The sequence below is a fragment of the Panthera uncia genome, chromosome D2, assembly GCF_023721935.1.
Source record: "Panthera uncia isolate 11264 chromosome D2, Puncia_PCG_1.0, whole genome shotgun sequence".
Taxonomy (NCBI): domain Eukaryota; kingdom Metazoa; phylum Chordata; class Mammalia; order Carnivora; family Felidae; genus Panthera; species Panthera uncia.
The window spans coordinates 29,872,942-29,891,989 of record NC_064818.1 but is presented as its reverse complement, the minus strand read 5'-3'; the positions used below and the strand labels follow the sequence as shown (position 1 = coordinate 29,891,989).

The window sequence follows — 19,048 nt, the reverse complement described above, 5'->3', positions numbered from 1 at the left end:
ACACTGAGAGAGGGAGAGAGAAAGACCTAGAGTGCTCCATACTGTGTGTGTGTCTATGTGTGTGCCAGAGACAGAGACAGAGAGACAGGGTGGGAGAAAGAGATCTGGTGCCTCTCTGTCCCTGTGTGCATGCACCCTGCCTCCTGCGTGGACAGGGGGTCATTTGAAACCAGGTGAGCTCAGCTATTGACCTCAGTGGAATTGTCACCCACCGACTTTGCTGGCTAGAAGGAGTGGGACTAGTGGGGGGGAGGGGGTGGCGATGGAATTCTAGACGAGACTTCTTCCATGCAGAGAGAATTTTTCTTTCTAGAAGAAAGGTGGATTTATGGACCTGACCCGCAGGACTCTGAAGGATAAGTCCCTGGTAGAAGACTGCTTGCTCCAACCTTACCAAGTGGGGGGTCCAGAGCCCCATCTCAGCCACGGTGGGCAAGGGAAACCATATTTAGACTAAGAGCCTAGAGGACTGAGGACTGAGGACTGGTCTGCTGGTTTGCTGGGTGTCTTTGGGGTGGTGCCTAAACCTCTCTGGGTCACTGGTTATCCATCTGGTTTTTTTTTTTTTTTTTTTTTTTACATTTATTTTTGAGACAGGGAGAGACAGAGCATGAACAGGGGAGGGTCAGAGAGAGGGAGACACAGAATCTGAAACAGGCTCCAGGCTCTGAGCCGTCAGCCCAGAGCCCGATGCGGGGCTTGAACTCACGGACCGCGAGATCGTGACCTGGCTGAAGTCGGCCGCTTAACTGACTGAGCCACCCAGGCGCCCCTTTACCCATCTGTTGAAGGGAGAAACTTACATTTAGCCGGCTTCACAGGGTGGGTGTAAGGGTAAAATAAGGCAAGACGCGTTGAACAAATTCATACCGGTAAGAGAGGCTACTTCAAGAGATCATAAAACCTTGAAATTCCAAGGAAATGATTGGACTGCAGGCAAGAAAGAAAAGAGAGTTTCACAGAATGTCTTGCGCCGCTGCACTTGCAGGGTTTGAAAAGCACACACACACACAAAGATGCGGTGAGGAATGCATAACCCGAGATGAATCTGGAAGGTTGGCAGGATCCGCAAGCACAGTGTTAGCAAAACACCAAAGCTCGAGTGAAGAGAAGCCTGGGGAAATTAACAAAGGCAGAGCAAAGAGCTTTCGAAGGCTGAGTAAGGATAATAAGGAATTCGGCTCAGGGCTCGAGATAGGTGGTACAAGCTTAACGCACAAGGGAGGGCAGGCGGAGCAGGGCACAGGCAATTTTACTCCAAATGATAGAATAAAGAGCATAAGGAGGAAATTGAAACCCAAGACAGGTTGAGGGGAAGAAGGCATCGAAGCCCAGACAAGTGACATCCCAGGGACGTGGAGGCAGATGTAATCATTGCCTTAAAAGAAATTACAAAGGATGAAAAAAATGCGAGAAAACTGAAGACGGGCAACTGTCCTGATTTTCAAAAAAGGAAGTAAAGGGAGATTTTTTAAAAAAAGAAAAGAAATCTCTAACCTGCTAAGATTAATACTGGCCTCTAAGAAAATGCCGAAATAGATTATCAAACACGTAGAGAAAACTTAGGAAACAATGAAGCAATTCTGAAGATCTCAGAATTTTGTCAAACGATGCCGTCCTGAACACTTACAAAGGTACATGCGTGAGCTTTTTCATCTCAGTGCAAAACTGGAGACCATCTAGAGGCCCATAATTAAGTAAATTAAATGATGAAACACATCTGCCGTGGCATAGCATGTAGACATTAAGAACTGCATTGAGGATTGTATTTACAGGCATGAAAGTATGTTCCCTGCCCACTGTGAGTAATTTCATAAAAGTAGGTTTTAGAACCCACGTAGAGTACGATCCCCTTTACGCAAGATTACGTAGGCTTGTTATTGGCGATGTATGTAAAATGTCTGCAAAGAGATGGTCGCTAACATCTTCGTTTGGATTCCCCCGCTTCTGAAAGTGTACCCTAAGACAAGGGCTCAGCCACGGGGAGTTTCTCTGATGCTTGAAAGCGGATGTCAAGAGAGCAGAGTGGCGGGGGGCGCCTGGGTGCCTCAGTCGGTTGAGCGTCTGACTTCGGCTCAGGTCATGATCTCACAGTTCGTGGGTTTGAGCCCCGCATCAGGCTCTGTGCTGAATGCTTGCTCAGAGCCTGGAGCCTGCTTCAGACTCTGTGTCTCCTTCTCTCTCTGCCCCTCACCCGCTCACGCTTTGCCTCTGTTTCTCAAAAATAAATAAATGTTAAAAAAAAAATTAAAAAAAAAAAAAGAGAGAGCAGGGTGGGAGAGGGAGAAAAGACAAGAAATTGGGTGCATGAACGAGCTGGGTTTAGCTGCGGGCACCTGAGGGCTCTGTCCCTCTCGGGACCCTCTGGGGAACGTGCAGAGAGCGGCCAAGATTTCCCCCACGTGAGATGGGAAGCTGGTGCTGTTTGCTCCTTTCCACTGGTTCTCCTCCTGCACTCCTAGAAGGTTCCCGTTCTTGGCTTCAAAGGAAGCAGAGCAGAGACGCCCTCGGGCGCAGGCTTGGTGAGGTGCGGGAGGTGCCAGAAATGGTCCACCACAGCTGGACCTTCAGGCTGAAGGGGTCCACAGCAAGAGGCGTCACGGACACATTGGCCGCGGGGTTATCTCTGTGTGTGCGATTTCAGTGATGTTCACTCTCTTCTTTGATAGTGCTCAGGACTGTTTTATAAGAAGCGCATCATTGTTTTCTAAAAAAAACTTTTTTTTTTTTTTTCAAGAAGAAGGAAAATAATGTAGTACTCGTGAGTAGCCCAATATTAGTGTTGTTTAAAAGCAAATTGGACTGGGGGGGGGGGGGGGCGGGGGGGGCTCGATCAGTTGAGCCTCTGACTTCGGCTCAGGTCATGATCTCACGGTCTGTGGGTTCGAATCCCGCGTGCGCGGCTTGAACTCACACACCGTGAGATCATGACCTGAGCTGAAGTTGGTTGCTCAACCGACTCACCTACCCAGGTGCCCCCCAAATTTCTTCCTTCAGACTGGAACAAAGATGAGTTGCAGCATTTCGGCAGGACACAGCAAAGATCTTTCGTGAGAGCCCTGGAAACTGATGGAAAGATGTGGGAAGGGGCTGGAGGACTGATGACAGGGCTTTCATTAAAGGCTTCAGTGCAACGTAAGGGTCCCTCGGGCTCCCACTTGGACCTGACATTAAACAATTTAGAGGGAAATTGAAAGGCATCCTTATGAAATCTTTGGATAAGGACCACAAAACCCACATGGCAACAGACTGAAGATTTAAGGGTATCTCAACATGCAGATCGAAACCAAGAAAATGAAATGTAAATGTAAGTGAAATGCAAAGTCCTAAATTTCAGTCCAAAAAGTCCACTGTGTCCATTTACAACGAGGGAGCCCTGGCTTGTACTCCTGAGGACATTTACTGGACAGAATAAAGCGGACCGTCAGTAAGATGGGCCTAGAACCCCTTTCCCTGAAGAGCCCCTGGTTGTTCTGGTGGGACAAAGGTAGGGAGAGGGGGGTGATCCTGGGGACAGGGGCTCACTCTCGTTCCATGTGGCCCCAGGGATCGGAACTCGGACAGGTGGCGGCAAGATACATTAAGACGATTCAACTCAACCATCAGGAAGAACTTCCTAGCACTCAGAGCTGGCCTAGAAGCTAGCTCCTCACCACATCTCATTATCCAGCTTGGACTAGGGAGTGCTGATGGGAGCCTGAAGGGGGAATTCTTGGGTGGCTGGACCAAAAATATGGCCTGGAGGGGTCTCTGAGGGCCAAAAACCTTCTCCCAGGGCCTACAGATGGCCGCCGCCGCCTGCTAAGCTTCCTGCAGACTTGCTGGGGGCCAGCCGGGCAGTAACCCCCATCAGACTTCCCACTGGCCTTGGCCGTGGTGTTCCGTGCTCTAAGTCAGCAGAGCACAGCAAATCAGACCTATTCCCCACCCCCCCTTCCAGCCCAGCCCCCCGTCTAGTGGCTTCCTTGGCACCCGTGGCAGCCTCCACGGCTGCCGCCTGGCCCGGGAGCCGTGTGGCCGAGGGAGGCCCCCGGGGCTGGGAGGAGGTACGCGTCCAGTGGCTGGAGGTGAGAGTACTGTGGAGAAGCGGCCCAGGCAGCGGAAGAAGGTCATTGGAGAGAGGAGAGGAGTCAGCCAGCTCATCTGCCTCCAGTGCACGACACAGAAACGTCTTGTCCGGGTGGCTTCTGCTTTTCCAGGCCCCCTGGAAACGCTGCCAGAGGCATTGTGCCCTGTGCGTTTTCGCAAAACACTTCACCGCCTTGGAGCTTCTCATCCCGCCGGGGAAGTGGGCAGGGAGACCGCGTCACCTCCATTTAACAGACGATAAAATTGCGCTCAGGAGGTGCCGCTTGCCCTGGCTTGAGCTAAAGCAGGTCTGCTGGCTTCTGCACAAACGGCCCAGATTCTGGGGACACCTGGGGCTGCGGCCTCCATGGAGACCGGCTATCCAGCTTCATGCTGATGACCCTTGGCACCTTCCTGGCTTGTGAGGAGTGGGGAATGGGAGGGGTCTCAGCTGCTGCTGGGAGGCAGAGGCCAGGCAGATGCCTGTCTGTTTCTCCGGGGAGCCAGGGTCTGTCTGATGACAGTCTGTCCTGCTCCTACCAGTGAGTACTTCTGCTCCAATCATCGTGTGGCCATTCCACTGCAAAGACCCCAGGTTATTAGAGCCAGGAGAGGCCTGGGTGAGCAGGTGCTCAACCCTGGCTTTAGAAATGAGGAAACTGTAGCACAGAGAGTGAAACTCACAAACACCGCTAATTTCTACCAGATCGACTTAGGATCCAAATGCAAAATAATTAAATTCAGTCTCTCCTCAAAAACTTTTTGCCACTCTCTCTTTAGTAACTAAAATTGCACGATTGGAGCTTTTTTTTTTTTTTTTTCTGATTTAAGGTTTGACTCCCTTTGAAATGCAAACACCGAAAAGAGACACTGCACTTGAAGCTGTTATGAGTCATTTCCTCATCTGTGTGAACCAATTCATCAGGATTATTCCTGAAAGAAGCTCATGCTAGAGAGAGCACATAAGGATCTTGGGACAGGGATGCTGAAGCTTCAGGTGGTGATGCCTGGTTGGGAAGTACTGGTGGGGGACGAATGGAAACCAAGGGAGTTAAGTGTTCACTCCCATTACTTCTCGATTGAGCTCAGGGTAGACCGGGTCTGGGTCCGGCCACTTGCGTGCCTGTTTCTTCAGGAAAGGTTTCAGATGACGCATGCATCGTGTCGGCTTTGCAGGTGTAGCCTGGGGAAGGCAGGGACCCCTTGGATCAAAGATCCCCAGTTGCTGCAAAGGGACACTGGAGATCTTAACAGGTGGCCGGATGATACCACGAGAAGAGGAGAAAATGATTGCAGGTGGCAGAACCAGATCAGGGGCTCAGGCTCAGCCTGGGTCACCTGGCTTCCTTGATGGACTCTGAATCCTCGAGCCAAGCAAAACTGCCTCCTTTGCTCCAAGAGCATGTCTCTGCTTCTGAGCTTTGATTCCTATCTGTGCGATGAACAGTTCTTCCCTTGTCAGAGAGAGCTCGATGCAGTATCAAAAGTAGTTCGACAGTAATGGAAACGGTATATATCAGAGCCAATGGAATATAGCTAAAGCAGTGCTTAGAGGAAAATTGATAGCCTTCAGGACCTATATTAATTGCCACCATTTATTAATTGTCTGCATGTTCTGTGCCCTGTGCCTGATAGTGGGGATCTTTCTGAGATGGAACAGGCATTGTTTCTGTCCCTAAGGCATTTCTAGCTTCGTGGAAGAAAAACATTTCTGCACATAGCTGATAGAGGAAACTGAATGTGACCAGTGCTACAGGTAGACCCTGGGGAAGAAATCAGAGAACCCAGAAAGGATGCTCCTGGCCATATGCTTAGCCTTACCCAGAGCGAGAGAGAGGAAAGTCCCTTCCCTTTCTGCTCTCCCTGTAAATTCCTTCTACCCTTATATTCTAAGGTCTGAAATTCCTTTAAATGAGCTGGGAGTATAGGCTTAATATGTGAGTAAAGAGCAGCTCAGTGTCGTCAATTTTCACCGAGAGGTAAACGATTTGCATCAGAACCTTCTTTCCGGAATCTGGCTTTTGAATGAGTAAAACAGAGAAATCTGGAGGGCTCCAGGAGGAAGTGAGGAGAGATGAAAAGATTCCAGAGTAGAAGGGAAAGTGCAAAAAGAGGCTGGTTTGGCTCCTTCAGCTGCTGTAGGAACCCTTCAGTCCTCAGCCTTGGCCTTTGCCAACCCAAAGGATTCTTGGGAGGCCTACCTGCTCTTACTCACCAAGAAGGAGCCAGACTTGGGGCACCTGGGTGGCTCAGTCGGTTGAGCGTCCAACTTTGGCTCAGGTCATGATCTCGCAGTCTGTGAGTTCAAGCCCTGCTTCGGGCTCTGTGCTGACAGCTCAGAGCCTGGAGCCTGCTTCCAATTCTGTGTCTCCCTCTCTCTCGGCCCCTCCCCTGCTCATGCTCTGTCTCTCTCACTCTGAAAAATGAATAAATGTTTTAAAAAAATGTTTTTTTAAAAAGAAGGGCCAGACTTGCAAGATCTGTGTTGCTGCAGTGGGTGCCTGGGATGTGGTGGGCTTTAGCTCAGCTGCCAGGAGGGACAGAAATGAAGTCACAGGTCTCAGGAAGCCTCCTTCCTCAGCAGTGATCGCCTGACACACCCACCCTTCACTCCCCTGTGCGGCCCCAACACAGGGCTTGCCCAGGCTGGTCTCCTTGGGAACAAACCCAAATCAACTGGGACCTCGCTATAACCCCTTTGTCCCCTGCAGCTGCCTGCCAGATAGCTGATATAGTCAAGACACAGCCCTTAGGTCTATGAAACCCTTTAGCATTTACTCTGATATCTTACTGAACCTGGGAACAACCCCCTGAGGTCGGGAGTCCAGGAAGCCCAGGCCATCTGCCTTTGAAAGCCACAGAGAACACAGGGAAGTGAAGTGGGTCCCCCCAGTTCACAGAGGCGTACCAAGGGGTGGTGTACAGGATTAAGCTCCCCCATCAGCGGTCCTCAAACATCCCCAAACTAAACATACCTCCTTGTAAAAACTGGGCAAAAGCAGCTTTAAGAGAAGTTCCCAAGCTTCGCCTTCAAATCAAATTCCCACACACACCCCCACGAGCCCCTCTTCCAGGCAAGTTTTGGAGTGACCACCCCTTGGCCAATTCTCAAGGCCATGTTTTCGGACTCCCAGGTCAATGTCCTCTCCCGTCTGCACCGGCAAAGACTTCATGGAAGATGGCATGCCCTGGTAGAGGAAGCATAGGGAGGGCTGATATCTAATCTGGGGAGCAGGAACCTTGGGGCTCTGTCCCTACCCCTTCCAACTGTTCCTGGGGTTTTGAAACCTGGACTCCACAGATTCCAAGGAGGCTCAAAGATGATCAACTTTGATGTCCTCGTATTAGTCAAGACGTTGAGCTACAAGCAACAGGAACGGTCTCTGGCTAACTTAATCATCAATGGGAACGCATTGGAAGAGTGGGGCTAGTTCATCCAACAGAAGGAGAAGCTGTGTTAATAGGATCCAGAGTCAAGTCCAAAGCAGAAAAGGTCTGATTGGCCATCCGTTGGCCAGGGGCGAGTGCAGACACCCGACTGACAGTCCCTCTAAGGTTTCACGCAGAGAGGGCTTACTCCCCAAGACGAGAAGGGGTAAGGGGTGCAAGGTGAGCCACAGCCCCACATGCCCACCACTCCCCTGAAAGTGTGTGGATGATCGAGGGCACTTCTGGAGCTTTCAAAGACGGTGAGTTCTATCGGGACAGGGATCATTTCTTGGTATATCAGGACAAAGCACTAGGGAAGCATCTGTAAAATGAATTCAAATGCACCAGGGTCTCAAAGAGTTTGGTGAGTCCCACAGTGTGACGCACTGACCGGAAGCGCCTTGAAAGCGCGGACCGTGATGAACGTCAATGGTTCGCAAATTCGTAACACGTGAAAAATCACCAGGGGAGCTTTTTAAGAAAAACGCCAGTGCTTGGACCCCATTCCCAGAGATTCTGATTCATTCGGAGGCAGTGCTGTAGTGTTAAAAGCCAGGTGATTTTGATTTGAGTCAGAGGTTAGAACCACAGGTGTAATCGGTTTAAAATCACATTGAGGGGCGCCTGGGTGGCTCAGTCGGTTAAGCGTCCGACTTCGGCTCAGGTCACGATCTCACGCTCCGTGAGTTCGAGCCCCGCGTCGGGCTCTGGGCTGATGGCTCAGAGCCTGGAGCCTGCTTCCGATTCTGTGTCTCCCTCTCTCTCTGCCCCTCCCCCGTTCATGCTCTGTCTCTCTCTGTCTCAAAAATAAAATGTTAAAAAAATAATAAAAAAAATTAAAAAAAAATTAAAATCACACTGAAAAATCAGAGCTTCTTCCTGATGGCAAAGGTCAAACTGCAAGTTAGTGAAAAGGAAAATAAAAAGCACTTGAAACATCCCTGTGGACAAACACTATTTTTTTTTTTTTTGTCATTCGTACACACACACATGCACACCTTTTTACACGGAATGCAGATTTGTCATAGATATTATTTTGTAGCTACTACAACCCGTGGTCGCTATTTCCCCCCACACCATTAGATCTTGTTCCCTAGGATAAGTCCCTAGAGCTGGAACGGGCCGGATCCTGGAGCAAGTCCTCTGCAGGGTGCCGGATGGACGTGCCCCACTGTGAAGGTTGAGCTGCCGTGTGCCCTCCCCCTCCCCCCACCTACCCTCAGCCACTCTCTGGCCATCACCGAGCACTTTCCTTCCCCACCATCCTGCCTGATGAGAAGGGTGTTCTTTAAAACCACACTTGTTTGATCACAAACGAATTGCAACTCTTCGTCTCATGTGTTCAGCAGCCATTTGTGCCGTTTTGTGTCGTATTCTTCAGCAGGTCCCCGGAGCCTCCCGGCCCAGGTCATGTTCACCCAGGAGGGTCTCAGGAAGGGCTGTTGGATGGTGAGCCCCAGGTCTCCAGTGAGGGACGAAGCTCCCACGCGGTGCCAGGACGGATCCGCAGGTGGCGGTAACGATGACGTTCCTAGAGGGGACCGCCGTGGACTCAGGGAAACAAATACCCAGCCTGGTTCTGTGCTCAAGGCATTCGTTGTGGTGGTGTTTGCTCCCTCGCACATCTCTCAGGCTTTGCGGGGTGGCCCAGACCAAGAAGATTATGAGGATCTCGTCCTCACATCCACGGTGTAACTTCCCACTGTCAACACTACCGATCACAGAGCTAACGCGTGGGGTGAGCCATGTGCCCAGCAGTGCGCCCAGGTCCTTTTACTCGTTATTTTACTGACTCACCACACCTCCTTTCGGTACGCGTGAGCTTACCTCCATTTCACCAGAGAGAACTCTGGTTCCCAGGGTGGCGACGTGACCTGCGCTAGGTCATAGCCAGGCGTCGTGTGTCGCGATTTTCAAGATGGTAATGCTGAGTCCCCACAGGGGTGAGGCGGTGTTCCCGTCCTTCGGGGCTGCTGTAACAAAATACCACAGGGCGGGGCGCTGAGAAACCCCGGAAACCCATCTCTCCGTTCTGGAGGCAAGGAAGTCTAAGGTCAAGGCCAGATTCGGTGTCTGGTGAGGGCCCGCTTCTTGGTTCACAGACAGCCGTCTTCCCGCTGTGTCCTCACATGCTGGAAGGGAGGAGGGAGCTCGCTGGGGTCTCTTTACAAGTCACTAATTCCATTCATGACAGCTGCCCAGCGTGATCTCATCACACCCCAAAGGCTCCACCTCCAAATCTCATCACATTGGGGATTAGGCTTCAGCTTGTGAATTTTGAGGAGACACAAATATCCAGCCTGTTGCCTGAAGTCACCGGGAAGAAGGCGGGGAGGAGGGCTGGGACTTTCCAGTCTGTGTGTGTCCACTATCTCCAGGGTCTTCGGTCCAAGTCCTTTAAATCTGTGGTTCTCAGACTAGACTGCATCGGAATCGCCTGGAGGAATGTGTTAAAACAGCTGGGCTTCTCGGTCCCCAGGGTTTCTGGCTCCCTAGATCAGAGGTGAGGCCTGAGAATTTGCATTTCTAACGAGTTACAAGCTAATGCTGACGCTGCTGGCCCAGACTGCACATGGAGCACCAGCTTACCCCCATCTTCTCTCTGGCCCTGGGCTTGCTCTCTGCGATTATCAGAATGCCTTGGAGGCAACCCTTATTATATCCTGAGACCTCCAGGAAGCTCCCCCAGTAGGGGAATGCTTTAATTGGGCTCAGCGGAAGAGATTTTCACAGGCTTTAATGTATCCACATTGTAAATATACAATGTATACAAGGATAATGTATCCACTGGGCAGATCCCAGAAAGGACAAGTCCAGGGTGCTAATGAGGTCTCTGGCTGCTGGCCTGGCTCAGCTGGGGTGGGAGGCCTGGCTGCTCCTCAACCCAGGGGAGTTGTCAGGAATCCTTCCTCTTTGAGAAAGAATCATCCTGCAATGCCGGAAGCTGCACGAATAGTAGAGACGGACGCCCCGCTCAGCCAAGGGTCTAGAGATGGGCAGGGTCGCTCCCGGGCGCCTCCTGGGGACAGACTGCAGAATATGAGCTCACTTAGCAGTTTTCTGAGGCTCGAGGGAAGGGCAGAGGACAGACAGCCTGGAGTCTACCCATGCACATCCACGGATTTCTTCGAGTCATGGGGACCGGTTCAGAGCTGACCTGGTGCTCCGGAGGGGTGAGCTGCCTGGAGAGGCTCCCAACAGACACTGGGATGGGGGTTCCTTCCAGAGGAGCCTGTGAAGGCCTTCCGACACCAGCAATGCCAGCTTATAGCAGGACCCTATCACCTGGCGTCAGAATCCACCTTTCCTTCCTTTTCCCCTCATACAAATATTTATTCATTCAACAGGCATTTATTGAACCATTTACTATGGGCAGGCACTGCAGAGATGCTGGGGCTAAGGCTACTAACTGACTTCCAAGGGTGGGGGGAAAAACCCAGTAAACGTGAAAACAAATCAAATATTGACAGATGGAGGAAAATAAATAAGATTCTACAAGAGAAAATAAATGGGGGGGGGCACCTGCCTGAAACAGAGTGATCGGGTTGGGCTTCTCGGAGAAGACGGCCTTTAAGCCGAGGGCTAAAGAAAGGGGGGAGGCAGGAGCAACAAAGCATAGTGGGCAAAGGGGGATGTGGCAGGGAAGCGAGGTCAGAGATGGCAACAGGAAATCAGACCGCAGAGCGTTTGGGAGGCCAAGTAAAGAGTTTGGATCGTATCTGAAAGACAATGAGGGTTCCACGATAATCCTTAGGGGATTCTGCCGAAAATATTGCTGAAAAGCGGACGGGACCCGACAGTGGAGGGATCAGGATGATGGTCAAGCTTGGCATTAACAAAGAGACCACAAGTGTGCGTTGGTGGTTTAGTGGTGAGCATAGCTGCCTTCCCAAAAAAAGCCCACGAGACACAATCTGATTGAGCCCTCAGATCTAATTGTCAATTACAGGAAATACAGCGGACAGAGTAAAACATGTAAAAATGACATCACAAGGGAGCACTCAGCAAAATCCAGCCTGTGAGAAATTCTACAAATGGCTCACTCAATTATACGACAAAGTGTAGGGGGAGAGAGGCAGAGGAGAACCTAGAAACTAAGAGATTCACCGCCACGTCAACCAAATGCAACATGGAGGTGGCAGTCGAGTTTACAGTGATGGACCTTAATGAATCACATTTGCAACGTCACATTACCATCCCTCCTACTGAGCGGTAGAAACCATTTCTCCTGCAGCTTGAATCTGGGCTGACTCTGTGACGTGCATTGGCCAACTGATGGTGGCAGAAATAATGACGTGAAAATTCTGGAGCCTAGGTCTTAAGAAGTCTGTAGCTTCTCCTCTTGCTGGCTCGGAAGCCTATGGCCACCAAGCTGTAAAGAAGCCCCATCTTGTCTCCTGGAGGATGACAGAGCACGTGGAGGAGAATGAAGACACCCCAGCCAAGAGCTGGCACTAACCACCAGCCGCATGAGGGAGGCCATCTTGGGCCTCCCAGCTCTGGTCAAGCCATCAGGTGACCACAGCTGTATGGGTGATCCCCAGAGAACCTGCAGAAGGGCCACCCAGATTGCCAAGCTCCAGTGCCACACCACTAAACTTTGGGGTGGTTTGCCACATAATAACAGGTAACAGGAATCTTGTTTGGATCTTCACTCGAGCAAACCAACAATTTTAAAAAGCACATAACAGGGGTGCCTAGAGGGCTCCGTCAGAAGAGCATGCAACTCTTGATATCCGGGTCATGAGTTCGAGCCCCGTGTTGGGTGTACAGATTGCAGCAAACAAACAATGTTTAAAAAAAGTATGTAACAATCAGGGAATTTGAGTACTGGATGCTGGGTAACTGATAATATTAGACATAACGGTCAATTTTATTGGGTATCATAATGACACTGTGGTTATGTGGGTTGTTGTTTTTTTGTTGTTGTTTTTTTTTTTTTAGTCCTACTTTTTAGCAATACAAACTGGAAATGTTTGTGGATGAAAGGAAGTGATGTGATATTCCAAAGAGAGGTGGGGCTATGGGTGAAACAAGATTAGCCTTGAGTTGCCCATTGTCGGAGGTGGAGGATGTACACATGGCAGTTCCTTATACTCTACTCCCTTGTAATGGTTCCCTGAGCTATACGCTCTTGTGTGCACTCAGTATAATGTTCTCTCTTGTGCATGTCTGACATCTTCCATATTAAAATAAAGATGTTTGGGTGCAACTGGATGCCCTGGAATGCCTCAGCAGGGGGTATCACCTCCTCCTCTCATCATGCACCTGAGGTTTGCAGCGTCTCCACCCCCACCCCCACCCTGAGTGCCCCTGATACACCTGCTGGTCCCTCCAGCCCTGGTCACGCCAGCTCACTGGCCCTTAAGCGTCTCTAGCCTCCAGATCCCAAGCCTCCGTGGGGTCTCCAGGCTAGTGGCTGAGCTCTGGATGTGACAGAAGACTCCCCAAAGACTCTTCGTCCCCTGGAACAGACCACATTCAGTCCCAGAGGAAGGCAGGAGGAGAGTTTATGAGACAACATCATGAGTCACCACATCTAATGGCTTCCCAGAGGAGCTGTGGTTGGACACCGAACTGCTCCTTCCCAAAGGTGGCTGAAGAAGCACACGCCAAAGCCTGAAACTGACTCAGAGACACACAGAGAAGGACCACCTCTGCTGCATACGCCTGAGCCACCTTGAGAATGTCACAGAACCCCTCTGATCTCAGTTCTCCCATTTCAAATGGGGCTAATACCTAACATGTTTACCTCGTGGGGTGATTGGGAGGGTTCGATAAAATAACACATATGGAAGTGCTTTGTTAGACGCTGTGCCAGTGAAGCAGCTGATGCCACGATGGGACAGAGTGAAGGAGGCAAGGTAGCCTTGGCTTTCGGTGGTCTTCTGGTAAATTTAATGTGTGCCTTTGCTCTTACCCTGGTTCAGAGTCCTCTTTTTCTGTCCCTTTGTCTACTGCCTTCTTGCCTTTCCCAGCTAAAGTTCTGTAGAGGCGATGCGGAGGGACAACAGAGATTCCGAGGGTATAATAGTCAGGGTCCCAGGAGAAAACAGGCGGTTGACTCAGAAAGTGTTTATCTGAAGAGGTTAATAGGGGGCATTTATGGGGGGTGGGAGGGGAGGTAAGAGAACCAGCAGGGATGGATGAGCACCCAGGACTGGCGATCCCAGGGAGCTGTCAGTGCAAGGAGAGAAAATAGTGTCACTGTGGCCCTCAAAGAGCTAGAGCCATGGAAGAGGGTCACCTGGTAGGAGCTGTATCCGTAAAGACAGCCCTACAGGCAGAACTGGGCCAGGCATGGAGGGGGTCGGGAGATGAGTAACCTGCCTTCTGTCTTCTCCAGTCCTTCAATCTCCTTCAGTGCTTCCCATTGGCTGAACCTGGTCGGACACCAGAGGGCAAGGGAAACTGGCCGATGTAGTCCTTAGAGGTCAGCCTCTGGGGCAGACAGCGGGGCTAAGAAGGATGGAGCCCAGATGGGGCAGAGGCGGGGGAGTTGGATGGGAATGGAGGAGAGCCAACATCGGGGAGTGAGCTGTGGACGAGACAAGGTCGGGGTATGAGATGAGGGTTTGGGTGCTGTGGGTCGAAAGCGAATCCGGTTGCAACTGGAGTTGAACACACGATCGGGCGCGGTAGGGCATGGTCGGGATTGGAAGCATGGAAGGGTCTCACCCAATGGCAAGGAGTCAGTCAGCCCTTCTTTGCCAAGGCTCCTGACCTGTATGCTCCTTTGCTTCTAGGGGAGCCCGCCCAGCCTCCCAACAGCAGCTGGCCCCCAAGCCAGAATGGGAGTAATGCCAAGGCCACCCTGGCTGCAAACCTCACCTTCTCCTCCTACTACCAGCACTCCTCACCGGTGGCAGCTATGTTCATTGTGGCCTATGTGCTCATCTTCCTCCTGTGCATGGTGGGCAACGCTCTGGTCTGCTTCATCGTGCTCACGAACCGGCACATGCGCACCGTCACCAACATGTTCATCCTCAACCTGGCTGTCAGCGACCTGCTGGTGGGCATCTTCTGTATGCCCACCACTCTCGTGGACAACCTCATCACTGGTGAGTGGAGGCAGCAGAGGCAGTGAGAGTCCCCTTCGCCCCCGAAAGCGTGGTTGGCTCGGTCTCTTGGCCAAGATGTCATTGCCTCAAACTTAAGACAGTCTTGTGGCTGAGGGATTCAGTTAGAAATAACAGATACAATGAGTTAATTATTCTCTTTGTTCCAGGCATTGTATGACCTACTCTTCCTGCATTACCTTCATGAATCCTTAGAGCAATCCAATGAGTTATGCATGAATCCTTAGAGCAATCCAGTGAGCAATCCAATGAGCATCCCACAAAATCCTGACTTTGGGGACGGGGAAATTGATGCCCAGAGTGATTAAGGGACATGTGTGTCGTTACCCAGCTAAGTGTCAAGTCCCATGGCCTCATGCCCATATTTCTAACCAGTGTTACTGTAGCTCCCCTGGGCAGGACTAGAACCAGTGGGAAGAAGTCATAGGGGGGCAGGTTCCCTCTGAATAAGAAACTAATAAACCCCACTTATTTGAGTTGTTCTCCAACGAAAGAGAGTTCTGTCTGACAGGTAGTGAACTGCCTGTCACTGGAAGTGTCCAAGTAGAGACAGGCTGGCCATCTAGCAGTGACTTGGTAGAAGGGATTCAGGCAGAACTAGACCACCGAACCTCTAAATTCCTACCTGTCCATCTTCCAAATGTCAGAGGGATCACATTGTTGTCTAGTCTTTCCCACGTGATTTGCCTGCCTTGTTTCAGAATTAGGCTCCACACACCCTGAGACTCTACATGGGGAAGGACTAGTTTCCAGGGCCATGGAGACATCTAGAGATCTGAGCTCGTAGGCCCTGAGCTCAGGGCTCCTGAGCCCAGATCCAGAGCCTGAAAAGCCCCAACCAGGGGCTTACCAGTGACTGACCCGACTTGGGGAATCACAGCCTGTGTTTCTGTAGGTTTCAGGACCCGAGTAGTAGAGCCAGGGCAAACAATTTCCCCTCAGCTGCACTGGCTCAGCCTGGTGGGCCCTTCACTCACTGCTGGATCTCGAGTTCTTTCACAGCTGCTGAACATAAACTGCTCATCCTTCTCCTTCCTGGCACACCTAGACCCACAGGCATGCATGCACGCACACACATGTACAGGTGCACACACATACAGGCACACACAAGCAGCAAGAACAGTGATAAGGCAAAGTCACTAGCTGGGTAAGGTGGTGTCTTCCAGTCCTTTTCACATGCCTCAATTTTAAAAATTGTTGGAATGACCCATTCAGTGTGGAGCCTGCTTAGAATTCTCTCACGTGCTCAAAAAAAAGAAAAAAAAGAAAAAAAAGAAAAGAAAAAAAGATTGCCTCTCTAATGGTGAGAACCGGCCATGGTAGTTTGGACTGTTCGGACTGGTCAGTTCCTCATTTCTGGAAGTGTGTAAGCAGATGAGAGGATGACCACCACCACCAGGACATGGAGGAAAGATCCGAGCCACCGTGAGGACTGGTCTAAATGGCCCAAGGTGTCCGGCTTTTTGTGGATGAGGCACTCGCTCTGTCATGGGCTCTGTCATTGCAGGGTGGCCCTTTGACAACGCCACGTGCAAGATGAGCGGCTTGGTGCAGGGCATGTCCGTGTCGGCTTCCGTGTTCACGCTGGTGGCCATTGCTGTGGAAAGGTGAGAGGGTTCCCGGCTGGGTTCTCCCCGCCTGACAGAGGCCCTGCACTAGGAAGAGCCTCTGTCTCCATGGTTGGGCATGACCATTCAGCCTGGGGCTGAATCGTGAGCCATAAAGGGAAGGGTTGTGGGGCTGTCTGCCCTCTATACTGGGGGGACCTGCAGAGAATTCCACCTCCTTCTGGAAGGCCTGGAGGCAGCTCCTGCCGAGGTTTAATAGGGATTCCTGGGTCCTATGAGAGCTTGAGGGCAGGCCTCGTTTCCTAAGCCGTGACTCCTGCCACTCATGAGAATGAGCCAGGAAAGCCAGTTTCCGAGGGCAGGGGGCTCAGTGTGCTCCTGCTCCTTCACTCCCCCTCCACGCCCCCCTTGCTGTTCCCTGGCAGCCCAGGCCTTACCACTTCCCCATGTCCATACTACCAGAAGCTACTTCTGGTCTCTTTCAGCCTCAGATTCCATCAGAGTCTCTCATAAGCATGGGCCCGCTAACAGAAGGGAGCCAGGGGCCAAGGAAGCTTTGCAAGCAATAAAACCCAAATGCATGCAACAGGTCCTTCTCCCCTCCTCCACCTCAGTGAGCCCTTGCACTAAGGGTTCATCTGGGCACTTTTGCCCAGAGCACGGGAGGCAGGCAAGGACACTGGCCAAGATGACATGGGGACAGCCTGTCACGTAGACTCCACACCTGAACTCCCAAGGTTTTCTGGAGAATCCGTAAACAGCTAAAAGTGTTCTTTGATGCACCTACCTAATCAGCCTACTCAAGGACAGAATGTGCAGGCTGATCACTTTGCTAGCTGCCAGCTAATCAGTTTAACCCCCCCCCCCCCCAAGTGCACAGAAAGGATTGTTTCCCACTGCAGGCAGTTCCGTTCCCCCTCCCGTCCTCCTTGCCTTTGTTCCTTGACTACTCAGCGGGGAGCTGACTCCCTCTCAGGTGAGAAACCAGCTTGCAGGCAAACCAACCTAGATCTACTGCGGGAGCTGCTCTTGGAAGCTGCCCACGGTGCGGTGCGAGGATGCACGTGGCTTGCCCACACGCCCCAGCCCCCAGCCCCGACCGGGGCAGCCCTCGCCCCTGGCACAGGGGCCCCTGGGACCCGTCCCGAGCCCGCCTCTTTCCCCCCTCCCCGCAGGTTCCGCTGCATCGTGCACCCTTTCCGCGAGAAGCTGACCCTGCGCAAGGCGCTGGTCACCATCGCGGTCATCTGGGCCCTGGCCCTGCTCATCATGTGCCCCTCGGCCATCACGCTGACCGTCACGCGCGAGGAGCACCACTTCATGGTGGACGCCCGCAACCGCTCCTACCCGCTCTACTCGTGCTGGGAGGCCTGGCCGGAGAAGGGCATGCGCAGGGTCTACACCACCGTGCTCTTCTCGCACATCTACCTGGCGCCCCTGGCGCTCATCGTGCTCATGTACGCCCGCATCGCCCGCAAGCTCTGCAAGGCCTCGGGGCCCGCGCGGGCCGGCGGGGAGGCGGCGGCGCCCGAGGGCCGCCCGGGGGCCCGGCGCAGGGCCAGGGTGGTGCACATGCTGGTCATGGTGGCGCTGGTCTTCACGCTGTCCTGGCTGCCGCTCTGGGCCCTGCTGCTGCTCATCGACTACGGCCAGCTGAGCGAGCCGCAGCTGCACCTGGTCACCGTCTACGCCTTCCCCTTCGCCCACTGGCTGGCCTTCTTCAACAGCAGCGCCAACCCCATCATCTACGGCTACTTCAACGAGAACTTCCGCCGCGGCTTCCAGGCCGCCTTCCGCGCCCGCCTCTGCCCGCCGCAGTGGGCGAGCCCCAGGGAGGCCTACTCGGAGCGGCCGGGCGGGCTCCTGCGCGCGCCGGTCTCCGTGGAGGTGCAGCCCAGCGACTCGGGCCTGCCCTCCGAGTCCGGCCGGAGCAGCGGGACGCCCCGGCCCGGCCGCCTCCTGCTGCGCGGTGGCCGGGTGGCCCACCACGGCTTGGCCCAAGCTGGGGAGCGTCCCGGCTGCCCCCACCTGCCCCTCACCATACCAGCGTGGGATATCTGAGTGGCATGGGGAGGGCGGGCCCTTGAACCTGGGGGCCCCGACGGGACATGGGAGGCCAGGACGGGACCGCAATCGGGTGTGGTGTCGGGAGACGGTGCCTGGCGCCTCGCTGTCACATACAAGGCGGTGGCAGCTAGCGGTACCTCCTCTACCGCCTTCCCCCTGGCGGGGCGGGAGCTAACGTGGGCTCCACCGCACCCTTCCTTGCGGCGGCCCCGCGCACACCCGGCTCCCCGAATCCTCACGAGACTTTGGGACTAGGTTTTCTGGTCTCCGCTTCTCCAGATGCGAAACTGAGGACCAGAGAGGAGGCGTGCCTAGCCGGGGCTCTCAGCTGGAACTCTCACAGGAGCCCCCACTCCAGCGCCTGTATGGGCATCTCCAGCTGCCTCCACAAGGGCCCCCAAAGGCGGGGCGCAGTGAAATGGGTACATCCTACTTAGGCAGCTGGGAAGGATGGGAAAGCGAAGTTGCTCTGTCCATTCGATGCTTTGTGTCCATGTCCTGGAGTCCCTTATGTGTGACGGAAGCCACTCGGCCTCACCCTTTCCAGGAGAACCTGCTGTGCCCTTCCTGCCAACTCTGTGTAGGTTTGTCTTGTTTGTTCCAAGAGGTGTTCCGGGCCCTTCTCTTCTCCCCACTGTGCTTCAAGGGGACATCGCGTCCGGGCAGCTGCAGAAGGAGTGTCAGTTGCAGACACTCTGGGTCTTGCCCTTCGGGTCCTCACCCAGAGAAAACAGGAGGGCTCTCCACCATCACCCAGGCAAGAACTTACAAGGCGACAGGCAGCTGCAAGGCCACAGGGAGGCCTTGGTTTATTTATTCGTGGAGCGGAGGAAGGGA

General features: G+C 52.9%; 1 protein-coding gene across 1 annotated transcript; it reads left to right on the top strand.

Moving 5' to 3' along the window:
- The first annotated feature begins 3,273 nt into the window (after nt 1-3,273).
- On the top strand, nt 3,274-18,205 carry NPFFR1 (neuropeptide FF receptor 1). Its single transcript, XM_049645989.1, has 6 exons — nt 3,274-3,307; nt 3,776-3,839; nt 3,941-4,067; nt 14,213-14,558; nt 16,084-16,183; nt 17,320-18,205. The coding sequence occupies exons 1-6, from the start codon at nt 3,274-3,276 to the stop codon at nt 18,203-18,205; spliced, it is 1,557 nt and encodes a 518-aa protein (XP_049501946.1).
- The last annotated feature ends 843 nt before the right edge of the window (nt 18,206-19,048 follow it).

Coding starts and splice junctions, on each gene's coding strand:
- NPFFR1 (XM_049645989.1), top strand. CDS start 3,274: ATGCAGATCGAAACCAAGAAAATGAAATGTAAAT. Junction 4,068..14,212: donor TACGCGTCCAGTGGCTGGAG/GTGAGAGTACTG, acceptor TTCTTTGCCAAG/GCTCCTGACCTGTATGCTCC. Junction 16,184..17,319: donor GTGGCCATTGCTGTGGAAAG/GTGAGAGGGTTC, acceptor CCCTCCCCGCAG/GTTCCGCTGCATCGTGCACC.